Source organism: Oryza brachyantha, chromosome 8, assembly GCF_000231095.2.
Source record: "Oryza brachyantha chromosome 8, ObraRS2, whole genome shotgun sequence".
In the NCBI taxonomy this organism is placed as follows: Eukaryota; Viridiplantae; Streptophyta; class Magnoliopsida; order Poales; family Poaceae; genus Oryza; species Oryza brachyantha.
This window is the reverse complement of record NC_023170.2, coordinates 17,013,017-17,027,485: the sequence shown is the minus strand read 5'-3', so window position 1 is coordinate 17,027,485 and position 14,469 is coordinate 17,013,017. Positions and strand designations below refer to the sequence as shown.

The window sequence follows — 14,469 nt, the reverse complement described above, 5'->3', positions numbered from 1 at the left end:
CCGTAACCATGTAATTAGTTTTAATGTTTATGTATATTTAATACTCTATTTAGGTGTCAAAAATTCAATGTGATGTTTTGGACGTTAGTCTACGTTTAATTCCAAGCAAGTTCCTAAGTTGCCATAACGACATATTGACATGTACATTCATGTACATATACATTTTTCTACTATCTAGTATCCATACTTGCAAGTAAAAGACTAATCCTGTTTTCTAGTTGTACTAAAAGTGCATAAACCAGAATTCTCTAAAAATAATTATGCTAAGATGCAGAAATTCTATGATTTTGTATAAGGGTGTTCTATCTGTGCTACTTGGAATTAGATCAGATTAGATGGTCCAAAACGAGGCTTCTTTTCTTGGTTAAGATCCTCGCCACGGTGATCCTCGGATGGCGGCGCCGGCGGCATTGACGACGACGACGACGACTGCCCGGGTGGCGTTAGTCCGGCAGGGCCTGCGGCGTGGAAGCCGTACTCCACGTCGCCGCTCTGCAGAATGTGCGCGTACCTACTGAGGTCGGGGAACTCCTCCTTGGGAGCGACGGCCGCCGTGCCGGCGGCGGCCAGGTGGTGATGATGGCGTTGCGGCAGCTGGACGTGGCGGGAGGCGGCGAAGACCTGGTCGGGGAAGTTGACCTTGGCCTTGGAGCCCTTGAAGCGGACGGCGGCCGCGTCGTAGGCGCGGGCGGCTTCCTCGGCGGTGTCGAAGGTGCCGAGCCACACCCGCGCCGCCTTCACCGGGTCCCGGATCTCCGCCGCCCACTTCCCCCACGGCCGCTGCCGCACGCCGCGGTAGCGCGGCCGAGCGACCGCCCCTTGCTGGTGCTGCTCCGGCAACGGCGACGGCGTCGCTGCTGCTGATCCACTCGACGGCAGAGGAAAGCCGCGCTGGTGCATCCCTGCAATTCATCAATCCATCATGATTCATGCGCACACGCACGACAAAATTGAGGCAGACATGGAAAGAACACGAGACACGTATCATGTATCAAGAAAAAGTATTAATCGAGACATTAATTTAATGTGAAATTATTACTCATGCATCATCATCATAGTACAGAGATCACAGTACAAAGTCTACAGGGAAGAGCCACACGCTAAAATATCGAAAGAACAGGAGACACGTATCAAGAAGAAGAAGAAGAATTAATTCGATATATTAGTTTAACTTTACTCATGCAAGTATCATCGTCATAGTACAAAGGTCTACAAGTATCATCATCATCATAGTACAAAGTCTACAAGGAAGAGTCACATACAAAGTCTACAGCACTGTCGGCACCACATCGTACGTACCAGGGTTACACAACTCATAAGCAGAAATCCATTACCATTGCCACGTTGATGGCCAAAGTGAGCTACGCGTGGTTACACTTGCTAGTGTTACGCATCATTTTTTTTTGTTTATTCTAGCTAGAAAATCACTTCTATCCGCAACGCAACCACCATACATTTTGACACCCACCCTTTTGTTTTTGTCCCAATTTAAGTTCATAAGATGTCTGAAATTTTCTAGGCTACGTGGGTCTGTTCACTAATTTGAGCCTAAGTGATCATGGAGAGGAAGATGCGATTATCTATAGAGAATATAAATATATTCAGACGAATTAGAGGCCATGCTGTGAACCACGAATCCTATAATATGAGACGTAACTATCCGTACGAACGTACCTTGCTGACCGAACATGGTGGCCGTGGCAGCTCGTTGCTGCGCCGCCGTCACCGGAGGAACAGCCGTGGTCGGCTCTGCCGCCGTGGAGCTGATGACGTGCGTGAGCGCCGCCACAATAACAGCCAGCTCGACGTCCTCCGCGACCACCGATGAGCGCCACACACCGCCGCCACCGCCACCGCTGACACGCGCTCCAGCTGTCGTCACCACCGGCCGCTGCGTCGGCGGCGGCTCGTCGTCATGGCGCGGAGGAGAGGAGGCTTCTTCTTCCCTCTTGCGACGACGGTGATGATGCCCCTGATCACTAGCTTCCCGTAGGCGATCCACCCTGGTACCCTTCGCTCGCGATGCAGCAGCGCAGGAGAAGCAGCAGATGATAAATCCAGAGACGACAGGACAAAGCCCATATGTTAACCCTTTCTTGTGATGATGTGTCCACACCTCACTTGTGCCTTAGCTTAAGGTCTAAGGAGAGGAGAGGAGACGAGAGGCGATAAGGATGGCACTCAGCTGCTACTGCTGCTACTACTGCTGGGTTAAATGGTTAATAGCTTAGCTAGTCAGTGGTGGCAGGCACTTCAAGAAGCTGCTTCCTTTATAGCCAACCACTTCATGGCAGCAGCAGTGTGTAGTGTGTACAGTGTATAGTACCTTAGCATTGTATCAATGGGGATCCTGTCTGCATTTTACATCTATATACACAATAGTATACTAGTATAGTATGATAGGTATGAATTGATAAGACTCAATTAACTCTTCTCGTTTTCCTTATTTTTCTTTATATTTTCTTTCCTAATAGGAAGTACATACAATTATGTAGGTATGTACTCCCTAGTGTAGAATAGGTTAATAAATGTATATGTAGATGCTTCGTGTGGATGTATGGGGACGAACCATGGTCGATGGGTTTGGACTTCGGAGCCATCCGCCAGACCACAGACCACTTCATTGTAGGTGATAACCCATGGTTAGATATATAAGCACGTGCCCAGGCGTGCTCATCCAGTATCCAATACGGTGCTTCCTCCGTACTAAAATAACTTTATTTTTCTATTTATCATAAATATACCAATAAAATATAAAAAGACTAAAATAACCTCCACTTTATAAAATCTTAATACAATTATTACCTACTTTATCTATATATTTATTTGTTTTTATAAGGGTGATCGTAAATAACATATTTATAATTAAAAAATAATTTTTGAATAACACTTTTATATATATGTGTTTATAGATCTAAAAGCCAAGGATAAAAAACAAATTACGATAAAAGAACCCAAAACCAACTCCAAATTTAAGATTAAAAATTCAAATTTTGGTTTATAGCATAAACAATGTGAAAAAGATGAGGGTGATAAACCCCAATGCTTGATTTTCACAAATAAACTTATTATAGGACAAGAATGGACAAAAATAATCTTAATTTAGAATGGCAACACTTGCAAACACTAAAGTGCCAAATATTTTGAATAAACAAAACCCTTTCTCAGATTAAGGTCTCTCCGAAACGTAGGAATTTAAAAAATAATAATAAAGAAATAGTTCAATTCTCATAAAATTCCTGAAAGAAGTCCTACGTTCCAATGCGGGCTTAATTTACACCATCCGTACCCAATTAATTTTTCTTATTTCCACTTCTTTTCAGTATGCTCGGAACCAGGAATATACTCTCGGAATTTTCTGCACGTGTTTATACAAGAATAGTCTCAAGAGGGGGTCATATCTTTTCTTTTCGAAAAAAAAAGTCAAAAGGCATATTTTCAAACGAATAATAATTTATAAATAAAACTTTTATATACATCTTTTTAGCAATCTAAAAGCCAAAACCACAAAATAAACTGTAATAAAAAAAACCCCAAAATTAATTAAGGTTAAAAACTTAAATTTTAGCTTATAGGTATAAACAAAAACGAAAAGGTAGGGTGTCAGATTGTGCAAGAACACCTCAACCGCTTCAGTAACCATACAATACAATTATTTTACTGTCACCATTCTACAAAGTTTTTCTTATTTGTCCAAGAAAGATTCATTTCTTAAGTAATGGTTGTATTGAAATTTGGTAAAGTATAAGACAAATACATTACAATTTGAAAAACTAGAGAACACATGCATTAGGATTTAAAAAGGTAAAGCCATTATAATCTCTATGGCTTTGTATTGATTTATACAATATCGGCTAAAAATGAAGATTTTTTTCGACGGAAGGAAAAGCTAGCAAGTATGATAGTGCAGAAATTGACAATGGAGGTGTGGAGGACATACAGTATGACGCTTTATCAATTCAGACCATACAATTATGCTAGTTCGCAAGTAGATTAGAGGTCCATAGCAAGCTAACGTACCTAAGTTGACCTCTTGATTTCCTTCAAAAGAATATTGGCAATTTGCCCAACTTATGTTAAGTAACTATCTTCAAATCAACATTTCCTTTGTTAATAATTTCTGATTGGAGCGAAGATAAGCTTTCATACTGGGCGTATGCATCTTCTGAGTTTTTATATGACTAAAACAAGTACAAGAAAAGATCTGGGAAGTTTCTGCGAGGCTTCCTTCTCAGGTTAACTAATTGACTTGAAAGTCCTGCATGTTCACACAAGGTCAAACTATTTAATGACATGCTTTCACAGAAGAAAAAAATACATCACAAATGAATTTAGCACCGTTCCACTTCAAAGAAAAGAGAGGAAATGAATCAGCATCACGTATATCGCTTGCTGCTGCACTAGTGAACTGAGTGAAGGAGTGAACTGTCATTGGTCATCTGCCCAACATTCGAGTGGTAGTCCAAAGCTCACATGCTCAAAAACCGACCAATTATCTTCCAGTTAATCTAAATGCACTGGTCAAGTTGGAAACTAGGAGACAAACCACTAGTCTTAACAGATTATTAGTGCTATGTAGTAATGAATACGACCCATGCAACTGAACATCTTGTTTAAGTGTTTTCATAAATCATAACCCATAGATAATTGGTGCACACTAACAATCTTGGTTGATTACGCAACTTCGCACATCATCGTGGGTGTCCGCCAGAGTAACTTGTTAAACACAAATCTCATTGACTCAAACCAATAGTCGTTGGATTCCGATTCTCTTTCTAGAAGCCAAAATGGATTGGGCATCAAGTACCGAACAACTCCATATTGAAGAAATAAAAGATAGACGTAGTTCTACTATCCTAAAGTTAAAATAATCACAAAGAAATAATAGAAGCATCCATTTTTCTTTCAGTTTTGTACCCGGCTCTACAAAACAGAACCAGTAACTATAGTGTACTCCGTCCGTCCTAAAATATAAGGATTTATAGAGTTAGGCGTGGGTATTAAGACCATCCTCAATGTAAGTTTCATGGATATGATTATCTAGAGTGACATGTCATCTAAAAAATTTAAAACTAGGATAAAACACCACTCTCTCAATGCATAGTTCCATCTATTATTGTTTCCTAGGTTACATGCAAGATACAAACTGTCTAGGTAACAGTGCATAGAAGATTTCATCTCCATGAAACTCATTTTATCTCTCTTCATTAATACTTTGCCACATTATCAAAAATGTCTACATGGCACCCTATTTATTGTCCATTAAACTTCTACTGAGACTGGCCTAAGAAAGTAGGTAGAAATGATTGAATGTTGTAATTGACTAAGAAGTGAATGTAGGTGGAGAAATTAAATGGAGAATGACTGTGATTAATTGAGATGAGTCTACATTTTGGGACAAAATTGGAGTGGTAGAAATAGCTTCATTCTGGAATGGAGCCATGGAGGGAGTAATACCTAGTGACAGATGAGCTCAACCAGAATCACTACTTCATCACTCACAACTCATTACCTCCTGAGCATCGTTAAATTCCATCTATATAATCTCATGAATTTTAGCATTGCAACCTTGTGGGTATATTCAATTTCATGACATTTCAGAACGAAAAGCTAGGTCACTGGTTTTGTAGACACAATTTTTGTAATATGCAGGGAGAGTAAATTGAAAGTGTGTTTGCAATTATTTGAACTCACCAAGAAGTTGAAAACAGTTGCGGGAGATGCAGAAGGCCAGGCCATGATGCATATCTGTATGAGAGCCATCTTCCCTCCACAGAGTCCAGGCCACCATGCTGATTGTGAAAGCCCATCTCATCAAAAACAGTTTCTTGTATCCTCAGCATTGGTGTCACCGACCTAAAAATCTCCATGTTTACACATCTGAAGTCATATATTAATTGCTAATAATCAAATGAAGTGCCCGTTGTGTTACAATTTGAATTCACAGAAGCACTGCTCAGGCAGGGCTGATCCTCTCCCCATGATATATTCCTCTCGATGGGCATCCCACATGGCCATAGCTAGTTGCTCCCCTGACAGTCCAACAGTTGTGTAGTTTGCATAGGCCCTCCTACTCAAGACCAGAGTCTTCTGGTGCCCTTGCATTGTTCTCATTGCAGTTACCATCTTATCCATATTTCCAAAGAATGTGGCAACATAAGCCTCACTATTGACAGAAACATAGTAATCGAGAGCGGCTTTTGTATTGCCATGCATCTTCTCAAAGTCTTCATGAGTTAGGAGAGATGATTTAGTGTATATATTTTTGTATATTGAAGTGAAGCCCTCAAGTTCCATTAACCCATCGCCAGCAGCTAAATAAATGTTTGTGTCTGTGGGAATACCTAATGCTTTTAGTATAAATGCTGTTTCACTTGGTGTTAGAGGACACTTGCCACGGTTCCTCCACAGACGGGCAGCCTCACCAGTCAATGCCTTCCTGTCCTCCCCACGTGCAGCTTCAATTGCACCGAGTGATTTGGAAGACAGACCGGTGTATACACATCGAGAGTAGGCAACCATATCTGGTTCAAATCTCAGGTGGAGAGACAAGAAAGGTTTTGGTATGTCCTCAAGAAGCTCAATAGCTTTCGTTTCCACATTCTTATTTAAGCGGAGTGCATTGTAGCAGCCTTGGCAGTAAGAAGCTTTTGCATAGAAAGGATTTCTAAAAAATAGGCGTATACATCAGATTGAAGCAAGTTAGACTAAAAAATAATATAATCTGCTAAATGGGCACACTGATACCAATTATTAGAAGTCAGAAATATCGTGAGCAATGAAAGCAACAAAAAGAGTATCCATTTAAAGGCATGATTCTGATTGACATGGTCACATCAGGCACTGGACATCGACATTAAATGTACATAACAGGGCCAATATAATTTCCGATACTGCTTGGTGCTACCAATGTGCTACTTAAGAATCAGTCATGAATATTACAAATCAAGTCAAACTACTTTATATATTGAACTCCTATTGTTACTGCAACATATCAGACTGGAATTTCCTACGGTAATTCCACGACAGCCTCATTCTACCCATCCCTTACAATATATTAAGAGCATTAACAACAAACATGATCCAAGATAACTTGTACTATCAAGTATTAACACTGAATAACATAAATTGGGAATGAAACAATCCAATTTGAAGCATGGCTAGTAGGATAATTGGTACTAAAGAACTGGGCATCACAATTCACAACTATGTTGGAATAATACCTATCTCTTCTTTGGCTCATGGCAGGTGTCAGTGAAATATACTGATGCTCCAACAGAGCTGGAAGTACTGTTTCCACGTAATCAAAATGCCCCTTTCGTTTGCTGCAATCAACCTTGAAGGGCTCTTTTGATGCTATCTGTTCAGGCATGTCCTTCACAACTTCCACATAACCTCTAGTTTGCTGAATGAAGTAATCAACATCAAAAACGTCTGCGAAACCACTGACAGAATATTCCAATAAGTGCCGAACTACATTTCGACATCTCGAACAGAAATGAACTGTATAACTACAAGTAGCACAATCATTCATCACGACTTCTCATACCTAGACTCATTCCAGTAGGCAGCAACCTCAAACTTGGGCAGAACCATTGTTGCATTCAGAAGGCGCGCAACGGCGATTCCATCACATAGCTGAAGCAGCATTGTTCAGAAGAATAATTACAACAAGGAGAAACATAACATAGCCAGTTGAAATCACATTCGCCTTGCAGCATCGTACAACTCTAAAAACTGAGTTATGCCACTATATTGTGCAACCTGCTTCGACGACTCTTCAATCACTTGAGCATAACAAAATGGTCTAACAGTACAATCCAGCAAGGCAACACTGCTTTGATTCCACTAACAACGGAAGAGAAAAAGGCTAACCGAGATTGCTTAAACATACATCACGTCGCAGCTGGTTGAGCCCGCCGTAGCAGTCGATCCGGATGTATCCATTCCTCCTCGACGGAGCTGCAGAAGAAGAGGAGGAGGTTCAAAACGAAGTCGCCACCACATCTCAAGCAGAGCTCCACTACCCGAACCCCTAAGCCCAGCCCTCGACGCACGCGAGGCCCTCACCCGGCATTGCCGCCCGCCACCACCCGCACGGCCGCCACTCCACCACCCGCCGCTGCGCCCATATGACCCGCGACCCCGACCGCGACTCCTCCCTGGAAGGCAGAAGCAGGACCAACCACAAGAGATCCCCATATGTTTTCCGCAACAATCTCGACCATCGGAGGCAAGAGGCAGGGGCCGGGCGCGTACCTGGCTGCGGGGGCGGTGAAGAAGGGTGGGGAGGAGGGCGGAGACAGGAGGAAGAAGAGCGCGGGGGCGAGGAAGAGGGCAGGGAGGAGGATGCGGATTCGGCCGTGCGCCCACCACGCCGACGACGACATCGCCTCGCCGCGAGAAGCACCGGATCTGATCGGCGGCCGCCGCGAGAAGTGTAGAGAGAGAGTATGCTCGTCAGGATGTGGGACCCGGAGTCACGTGGGCCCACCATGTCATCGACGCTTATCCAGATCGTGCGGTGGCGTGAGGGAAGCGGTAGGGGTTCCCGTTCGTTCTAGCCAATCGGAAACGCGGTTCGCTTTCCCTCCTAGTGACATGTTGGCCCACCATTTCACGGACCCACCAGTCAGCGGCCTCAGCCCCTAGGACCGAAACGTGAAAATTCTTTTCTTAAAGGGCTTATCTGCGAGAAAAACAAGCATCTCCTTATGACATGTGGGACCACCATTCCACGGACCCACCTGTCAGTGGCCCTTACCAGGGTCCTTTAGGAGGATCTAAAAGTGACGATGGTTTTTTGGGAAGGGCTTATCTGCAAGAAAAGCACGCACTTATTTCGCACCTGCGCCGAGATCTCGGAAGAAGAAGAAGGGAGGAGAGAGGAGGCGAAAAGCTCCACCGGAATCGAAGCCGTTGTCTCGAACTCCGGAGCCGGAGCCCCAGCACGCGGAGCTGGCGCGGGAGGCGGCGGACACGAGCGCGCGGAAGCGCAAGGCGGCGGACGGCGGCGGGGAGGCCGGGGCGGACGCCGCGGCGCCAGTCCCGGAGGAGGCGGTCATGGGCGAGGCGGCGGCGGCCCCCGAGCAGCTCGGCGGGGGAGGAGGAGGAGGAGGGGGGGAGGAGGGGTTGAATCCCAACCCTAGCGGCGGGGGCATGGGGGGAGGAGGAGGAGGGTGCTCGGACCCCGTGTCGGTCGAGCTCTCGATGGGCGGGGACTACTACCACTCGTGCTGCGGCGACGCCGACCTCGACCTCCGCGCGCCCGAGGGGCCCAAGCTGCCGTACGTCGGGGACAAGGTGGGAGGGCCGCACTTCCCTCGCGGTTTGACTCATCTGCAGTGGATAGATTTGTTCGTTCGGAAAAAAATTGCAAAAGTGACACTCCAATCGCGCTTAGTGTTGACGCCCAGTGTTGCTATGCCAGTGTACTTGTGCCCATCGTCCTTGGGTGCGGCAGTAGATCAATCTTGTTACTCTAGTTGGACGCTAGTTGTGGGATCTCGATTACTATTGGATTGGTGCTAACATTTCTTTGTGAATTGACATTTTAAGGTGTCTATGAGGGACTATAATTTGGATTAACATGTAGCAGATTCCCTTTATTGTGTCCCCTTAAATTTTTACAAAGGGTTAAAGGGTAAGAGGTAGCAATTTCCTGTCCTCTTAAAGGGTAAGATGAGTAAGGGGATCCTAGATTTTCTCCTTTTCTTGATCTCAATGACTGGAATAATGGAGATAATAGGATGAACAAGTTCGTGTCAGTTGTGTCCATCACCCTTTGGATGTGGCAATTTGATTGATTCTTTAGTATTCTCGGGCACTATTCTTGGTATTGGTACCTATTGTATTGATGATTGGCTTCGACGGTCAATTGGTGTCTTGAGGTGTGCATACAGAACCATGGGTAATTAGAATTTGGATAAACAGACAACAGTTACCTTTCATGTTTCATTCCAGGACAAAATGGGTTTTATCTGTTACCGGATGCTGTGTGGGTTTGCTGCTTACTTAATCTTTGTACATAGGATAATAGATTATTGACCAAACAAGTTAGTCTCGTACCATGTTCTGTTCTAGGATAAAATGGGTAAACGGGTGCTGGATATGCTCCTTAATCGTCATGCCTAGGACAATAAATATGATAGATTAAACTTGTGGGTGTAGAATAGCCTATGAGAAGCTCAGCAACTTAGCACAGAAACTGGATTCCCAATTTTATTTACGGTCATTAACTCAGAGGTTAAATTTGTACTGGAAGTTTTGGTTAAGGTTCTCACTAGGATTTTCATGGAAAGTACAAACTGCAAACATAGTTCATATCAGAAGCCGGAGAGCTAAATAGGTATTTCCACATGAAATGGAATATGATGTTGGGACTAAAGTACTCAACTTAGGTTGAGGTCAAATATTTAGATATAAGATATCTGGTGTCTCAGATTATTTTGCATCCTGTTAAATTTCAGGAACCTTTTCACGGTGAAAGACACTAATGCATTGCTGTGTTTATCTCTGTGGTCGTGCAATTATTGTTTTAGGATACCTATGACTTTCTTCTCCTGCTTTCATTATGCTTCCTACACCATCACTGTTGTGTCTATGTTGAGTGTACATGACCGATACCTTTTGTATCTTGCAGGAACCTCTCTCCTCTTTAGCAGCCGAGTTTCAGTCTGGCAGCCCCATTTTACAGGAGAAAATAAAGGTCCATATGGATTTGGCAGTTATAATATGTAATATATGCATTTTAGTTGATCAACTGTATCGAGTAATGTATGGTGCTTCAGTTTGTTCTTATAATTTATTGCTTGTTCTGCAGTTGCTTGGTGAGCAGTATGATGCTTTAAGGAGGACACGGGGAGATGGAAACTGCTTTTATCGAAGCTTCATGTTTTCCTACTTGGTATTATTTTTGGATTGTTTTCACACGAATTTTGACTATTTATAATGATGATCTTATTGTTTGCTGCTAGGAACATATACTAGAGACACAAGATAAAGCGGAGGTTGATCGCATTCTAATAAAAATTGAGCAATGCAAGAAAACACTTGCTGATCTTGGATATATTGAGTTTACCTTTGAGGATTTCTTCTCTGTAAGTCTAAATCATTGCTACTCTATGCCCCTCCTGAGTTATCTCACTTGATTGCTGTTTTGTTACTTGTGCCAGATGTATTCCCTCTAAATAGTATGTAGATCTGTCTGATTATATTTATGTATGGTTGTTTGCATTATCTTTCTAGATATTTCTAGCTTATTTTTTAATATAAGCTAGTGAAAATGATAACTTCAATTTGCTTGTTATGAAATGCTAGCATCTAATCCGTGTGGTTTGTTAATAACTGTGAAAATGATTTCTTGGAGATCGTATCACATCTTGTCAATGCTTTGGCAAAATGTATGGAACTGCTACATTTATTGTCCATTATATAGTTGTTCACCTGTTCTTAGTCAGGATGACTTGCTGGGCACACTTCTTTCTGAAGTTCATATGGTATCACTTATAAGCTGGCAAAACAAAATTTTCTGTGGTGTCTGCAGCCGACCAGGACCCGCACAGATGGATTTCACATTATTTTCTAGTGGTATTGGGAGTTATGTGGTCAGTGCTGAACTGCTGATGTACACACTTGAATTTGGCCAGTTGAGATGCATTTGCAAGAACAATTTGAACCTTTCTCGGTGCTAACTGATTTACAGCTAGTCCTTTATAAAAAAAAATGTAATCTCCTTGCAGCATTGTCAGACTATTGCAACCTCCTTCCTTATGTTCCCACCCTGATTAATTTTCAGATATTCATTGATCAGCTGGAAAGTGTTCTGCAGGGACATGAAACCTCCATAGGGTAAATATCCTAGATTTACATGTCTCCTTAATGCATCTGAACAAATTATCATGTATTGATAACAAAGCAATATTTGAAACTGTTTATAAAGTATGTCATGCCCATCATAAGTGGTTTCCTTCTGTAGTGAATCTATTTTGTTTTCCTGTATCCTTAGGGCTGAAGAGCTTCTAGAAAGAACCAGGGATCAGATGGTTTCTGATTATGGTTTGTACATCCAGATACATGTAGTATGCCTTTCTCTGCTTCACTCTCATTACATCTAACTATGTCTTCTTTAGTTGTCATGTTTTTTAGGTTTGTCACCTCTGGTGAAATTCAAAAGAGGGCCGAGTTCTTTGAACCATTCATCTCTGGCTTGACAAATTCGACTGTGGTTCAGGTTAGCTCCATACTTAAAACTTTTTTACAGTTCTCGGGCATGTGTCATGCTTACAGTTCAGGCTCTTTATTGTATTTGTAATTCGCAAGGTACAGACAATAGACTGCATTTTCATAAAGTATTTAGATGAGAGATGGTTCTGTTTTTCTCTTTGTTAGTATTTTTCGTCCCTGTTTCACAGTAAAGTTCATTCTCTTCGGAACTGTCATGCACAAAAATTGAGTAATCGCGGCGTGCCATTTACTATGGACTTTTGTGGTGAAAAAAATCATTTGTACATTTTGCATATGGTGGGAACAGAGGAATCAAATAGTGCATAGTGAGTCATTTGTTTGTACACATCATATTGGAGTATGACATAACTAGTAAAAGGGTCTGGCACAATATCATGATAGTAGCTTGATAGATTAGCAGCTCCATAAGCAATGAAGTATTTTTTTTCCATTGACTTCGTTTTATTCCATGCAACCATAGCAGGACAATAATCAACGTATGCACCTATCTTTCATGGGTATCAACTAATGCATGCTCTGGTTTGAAAACTCGTTCAAGTTTCAGTGTGTTATTCCAACCCGTGTTGTGCACCCTTTTCCTGACAAGTAAGCAATTCAAGTCACTGATCTTGAGTTGAATTCAATTTGCAGTTCTGCAAGGCTTCTGTGGAGCCGATGGGCGAGGAAAGCGACCATGTGCACATAATTGCCCTATCAGATGCATTGGGTGTGCCAATCCGTGTGATGTACCTAGACAGAAGCTCATGTGATGCTGGGAATATAAGTGTGAACCACCATGATTTCATCCCTGAGGCCAATTCATCGGAGGGCGCTGCTGCTGCTGAGAAACCTTACATTACTTTGCTCTACCGGCCTGGTCACTATGACATCCTCTACCCAAAGTGATTCTTGTTGGTTTTCTCATGTCCAGTTCGAGAAATCACTGTCTAGAACTCTGTAGTTAATGGTGCTCGTGCATGCCACCAAAAGGCCGGCCTTACAAAGAAGGGACTTGCGCTCTTGGGTGGTGATGATCAGGCATTCTTTGCTTTCCACCACTACCCAGTATCTCAAATTCAGTAGTTTTTTCCCAGCGTCAAGCCTACTCTGGTACAAACGATTTTAACATTGTGGTGTTGACTCTTGAGAAGATTCTGTTGATACTATCACTAATCCTTCACTCCCCTGCATCATAAATTGATCATGCATGCTTTGTCATATGGCAACTACTAATTATATTTCCATTCTACTAGCTCTGTTGAGCCATTCTACAGGATGTTGTATCCTTTGGCCTCTGGTGCCTATATGGTACAGGAGGGAAGTCGTGAGATTTCTCACCTTACAGGCATGTCCCATCTTGCTCGGCAAATTTCCCTAACTTTCTGGCTTTGTCAATGGAAGTCTGTTCGTACCTGCAAGAATATTTTGGGATTTGCGAGATTTTCTGATTGTATAAAAACATGCATGAGAATGGTCGTCGACATTCGACATTGAGCCCAGTCTCTTCAGTTACTTGAAGCTCCATAAGCATATTGCATGGAGTAGTTACTCACTCCTTTCTATATTATATTACGATTTGGCCAGTGTATATTTATTTTTATATTAATGAGTATATTTCATATGTGTTTAGATTATTTTAGTGTTTATATAAATTTAGAAAGAGCCAAAATATCTATTATAAAATAGAGGAAACGGCATGGTGCAGGGAGTAGTAGCATGCGTGCATGTACGAGTGAGCACCGGCATGGCGACATGAAGCGACAGAAAGTAAACCCAGGACAAATTCTCTTTCAAGGTAAAGAGAAGATAAAAGGGGAGTTGCATTTCATGGCAACCTTGGCATGCTGTAGCTGCAGTTGGAGGGGAAAAGGATGACAAGGGTTGACTCCCATGGAAGATGGAGCTAGCTAGGTAGCTCAAAGCAAACATAGTCCCTAGCCATCCAATCGGTTCCTACGGTAAGGGAAGTCATGAGACGAGTAATCCTCTGGTTGGAACTTTTCTTTTGGTTTTGGGTTATGTTTATAACCTAAACTTAAATTTTTAACATTAAATTTGGAGTTGATTTTAAGGTTTTTTTAATGAAATTTATTTTTCAGCTTTGACTTTTAGATTGCTATCGAACACGTATATAAAAGTTTTATTCGTAAATTATTTTCTGTTTGGAAATATGTCGTTTGTTTTTTTAACCCTAGAGATGACCCATGTGAGAAATATAATTTAAGCAAACAAATTAGGCTCTGT

At 42.2% G+C, this 14,469-nt stretch overlaps 2 protein-coding genes across 3 annotated transcripts; one reads left to right on the top strand and one right to left on the bottom strand.

The window, feature by feature from the left end:
- Nucleotides 1–52: 52 nt before the first annotated feature.
- Nucleotides 53–8,470, bottom strand: LOC102713488. Of its 2 annotated transcripts, XM_040526750.1 has the most exons (8): nt 8,260–8,470; nt 8,071–8,162; nt 7,895–7,962; nt 7,550–7,638; nt 7,225–7,445; nt 6,426–6,470; nt 1,675–2,016; nt 53–902 (listed from the first exon to the last, which is right to left on the bottom strand). In XM_040526750.1, exons 1-8 carry the CDS (start codon nt 8,388–8,390, stop codon nt 322–324), a joined length of 1,569 nt encoding a protein of 522 aa, XP_040382684.1. In that variant the 5' UTR covers nt 8,391–8,470; the 3' UTR covers nt 53–321. The 2 variants fall into 2 exon arrangements, 1 of the variants encoding a protein (XP_040382684.1); XR_005812315.1 differs by lacking the exons at nt 53–902; nt 1,675–2,016 and adding an exon at nt 3,728–4,258 and having other exon boundaries at nt 5,695–6,667; nt 7,224–7,445.
- A 357-nt stretch (nt 8,471–8,827) lies between these two features.
- LOC102705741 (OVARIAN TUMOR DOMAIN-containing deubiquitinating enzyme 1-like) lies at nt 8,828–13,477 on the top strand. The gene is made up of 8 exons (XM_006659576.3): nt 8,828–9,303; nt 10,643–10,708; nt 10,823–10,906; nt 10,977–11,099; nt 11,798–11,850; nt 12,008–12,057; nt 12,132–12,232; nt 12,877–13,477. The coding sequence occupies exons 1-8, from the start codon at nt 9,064–9,066 to the stop codon at nt 13,129–13,131; spliced, it is 972 nt and encodes a 323-aa protein (XP_006659639.3). The 5' UTR covers nt 8,828–9,063; the 3' UTR covers nt 13,132–13,477.
- The last annotated feature ends 992 nt before the right edge of the window (nt 13,478–14,469 follow it).

Excerpts from the sequence above, each read along its gene's own strand:
- LOC102713488 (XM_040526750.1), bottom strand. The coding sequence starts at position 8,390 with ATGTCGTCGTCGGCGTGGTGGGCGCACGGCCGAATCCGCATCCTCCTC. Across the intron at positions 7,639-7,894 it reads TCAACCAGCTGCGACGTGAT|CTATGTGATGGAATCGCCGT; the intron begins GTATGTTTAAGC and ends ATGCTGCTTCAG. Across the intron at positions 2,017-6,425 it reads GGACAGGAAGGCATTGACTG|CGAAGGGTACCAGGGTGGAT; the intron begins GTGAGGCTGCCC and ends CTGCATCGCGAG.
- LOC102705741 (XM_006659576.3), top strand. The coding sequence starts at position 9,064 with ATGGGCGAGGCGGCGGCGGCCCCCGAGCAGCTCGGCGGGGGAGGAGGA. Across the intron at positions 10,709-10,822 it reads TTTTACAGGAGAAAATAAAG|TTGCTTGGTGAGCAGTATGA; the intron begins GTCCATATGGAT and ends CTTGTTCTGCAG. Across the intron at positions 11,100-11,797 it reads CCTTTGAGGATTTCTTCTCT|ATATTCATTGATCAGCTGGA; the intron begins GTAAGTCTAAAT and ends ATTAATTTTCAG.